This window comes from Phytophthora infestans, genomic scaffold (assembly GCF_000142945.1).
Source record: "Phytophthora infestans T30-4 supercont1.2143 genomic scaffold, whole genome shotgun sequence".
NCBI lineage: Eukaryota > Oomycota > Peronosporomycetes > Peronosporales > Peronosporaceae > Phytophthora > Phytophthora infestans.
The window spans coordinates 1-2,331 of NW_003306521.1; the positions used below are offsets into that span (position 1 = coordinate 1).

Below are 2,331 nucleotides of genomic sequence, written 5' to 3' on the forward strand. Positions count from 1 at the left end.
TTTTAAAGCAATGTCTTTACCGTAACGTACGTATGAAATCATTTTACAAAATTATGTTTTACTTATTATTCAGTGTTCAATAGAATACAAAGCTATTACATGTAATAACCGTAAGCTTAGATTCAAATCGTCATTAGGGCATCTCCCCCGCGCCATCATTATCCCGCGCTAGATACCATACCGGTACCATAGAGAAATGTTTGTGTCATCACGGCTTCTTCGTGCAAAACACGACTTTGTTATAATTTGTCACGGATAAAACGAATCGTTACATTATGAGACCTCTGTAGAAAAGATAACAATCCAAAATAGAAATCTTCATAATTATCATTTTGTTGTTGGCACTGGCGCTGTCTCTGAATCTACACTGAGACCACAATGACTGAGATGTCGTCCTTGCTGTGCTTTTTGACTGCCTCACCGACGATAGCTTCAGCAGCGGATTTAGCAGATCCGTTAGCTCCGATTTCCTTAAATGCCAGTTCCATCACAGTCATTGTCGAGAACCGTCCAAACGCCATCGCTGGCGATAACTAAGATGCTGCGACCAACGAGTAACTCGCTTTGATGGATCTCAGGCGTAGGGATGACCCAATCCTTCTTGTCGGGGCCCTTTAAATCCGCATCACCGATGACCCGGAAGGGCTGCAAGATCCCTGCAATGCGGTTGCCTAGAATGTTGGCCCCACTGCGAAGAGCTCGCGCCATCTCCTTCTCGTTGGATGCGCAGTGATCTTCGGAGAGGGCGACGACGCTAGCAGCTGGAGAAGGCTCATCTTCTGCCTCGTTCTTCCCAGCAATAGACTCCGGCGCCTCTCGAATAATAGCACGACAATCACCGATATTAAGCACTACTTTCTGCGGGGCATCGGTATTCGGGTCAACATACATGAGGACGACCAGTACACACGCCCCACCTATATTCCATGGCGGCGTGTCCAATGCACAAAACATCCGATCCAGCTCCTCCATCGCTTGACACAGCTTGGCATGGTCAAAGCCGTTGTCGTAAACTTCAGTCAAAGTTTTAGACAGGTTCTCGACTAAGAAATTGGCCGCTCTTGCGCTGTTGTGGCCGTCAATGACTGCGAACAAGTGTAGGTTCTCGTCGGTGTCCACCACAATTCGGTCTTCATTACAGTATCCGCGTTTCGATAGCGACGCCACATCCAGGAGCCGAATGCCATTTGTTTTGCTATATATATCTGCACCCACAGCGTCACCAGATTTTGACGTCGCTTGCCCGTGTTCATGCAGTACTTTGTCGTTATCACCAGCTCTGTCCTTAGTGGAACCGGTAGCGTTCACGCTGCGCTCCTTACTTGTTGAAGTGTCCATGGCCGGCAATAAAGGATACTGCTGCTTCGCTTATAAAAACTGAGAATGAGGTATTATCTCGACTTGATCTATTGCAAGGAGCCTCGAGTCGTCCGTCAATCCATCAATTTCTCTGAATGAAATGATCACTTTCATATAATTTCTTTAAAAGCCCACAATAGATCCTGATCTAGCTTTGGTCTGATGTACAGAGCATTAATACTGAGATTAATTGGTTTGGCCAGCCTAACCAATTTTATAGAGGACCCATGGGCGAAGCAAACAGTAGTAGTGTCTACAAATATTGAGTAATAAGTATTAACACCTTCTATCCGAACGGTACGACGCGTAAGCGCATGTCGTAAGTTACGGCTTACAGAATCATTTGCATTTTGTAAAGGCCATGTGTTTCATGTCGGGATACGTGTATAATTTATCAGGAAGGTTTTTTGGCCAATGTCGTAAGTGATACGGGAGCACTCGCCACTAAATGTGGTAACAGACACCACTTGTAGACAACAGATGGCTGGGGGGGGCTCACTATTTTGCAACTCCTTCGGGAAAACACGTAAAAAAGGTTCGTTGGCTCAACAAACTTTGCATTCAAACACACGAGCTCATCAGGTGAAACGCAGCCTACATGCTTACTCACCGTCGTTGTCATTATCAGCGTCGCTACCATCGCTTCCCTTCTCGCGGGGAAGCTGTCGTTCCCCTCGTGTCTTCTTGCGCTTTCATGCATTCTTGCCAGGCCGGCGCAGCACGACGCGCTTCCCCAGGTTAGCCGGAATGTCCTGCCCGGCCCCGAAGTCGTCGTGCCAGATCTCGAAACAGGTCTTGGCGACGCCCTTGTACTCGTGGCGGATCTTGTTGCACAACCAGCGTTTTGCGGCGTCAATGGAACAGCGCTTACAGTAGTAAGTCGTCGCAAAAGAGTTTTTCTTTTCGGTTCGCAGAAGCGCACAGACCTTGCACGACCGTTGGTGGCGCTTCTGAACGCCACTGACGGTAACC

At 47.7% G+C, this 2,331-nt stretch overlaps 1 protein-coding gene across 1 annotated transcript; it reads right to left on the reverse strand.

Moving 5' to 3' along the window:
• Positions 1-362: 362 nt before the first annotated feature.
• Positions 363-972, reverse strand: PITG_22283 (uncharacterized protein; the record flags this gene model as incomplete). The annotated part of the gene is made up of 3 exons (XM_002909850.1): positions 363-404; positions 508-754; positions 806-972. 3 exons carry the CDS (start codon positions 970-972, stop codon positions 363-365), a joined length of 456 nt encoding a protein of 151 aa, XP_002909896.1.
• Positions 973-2,331: the final 1,359 nt, after the last annotated feature.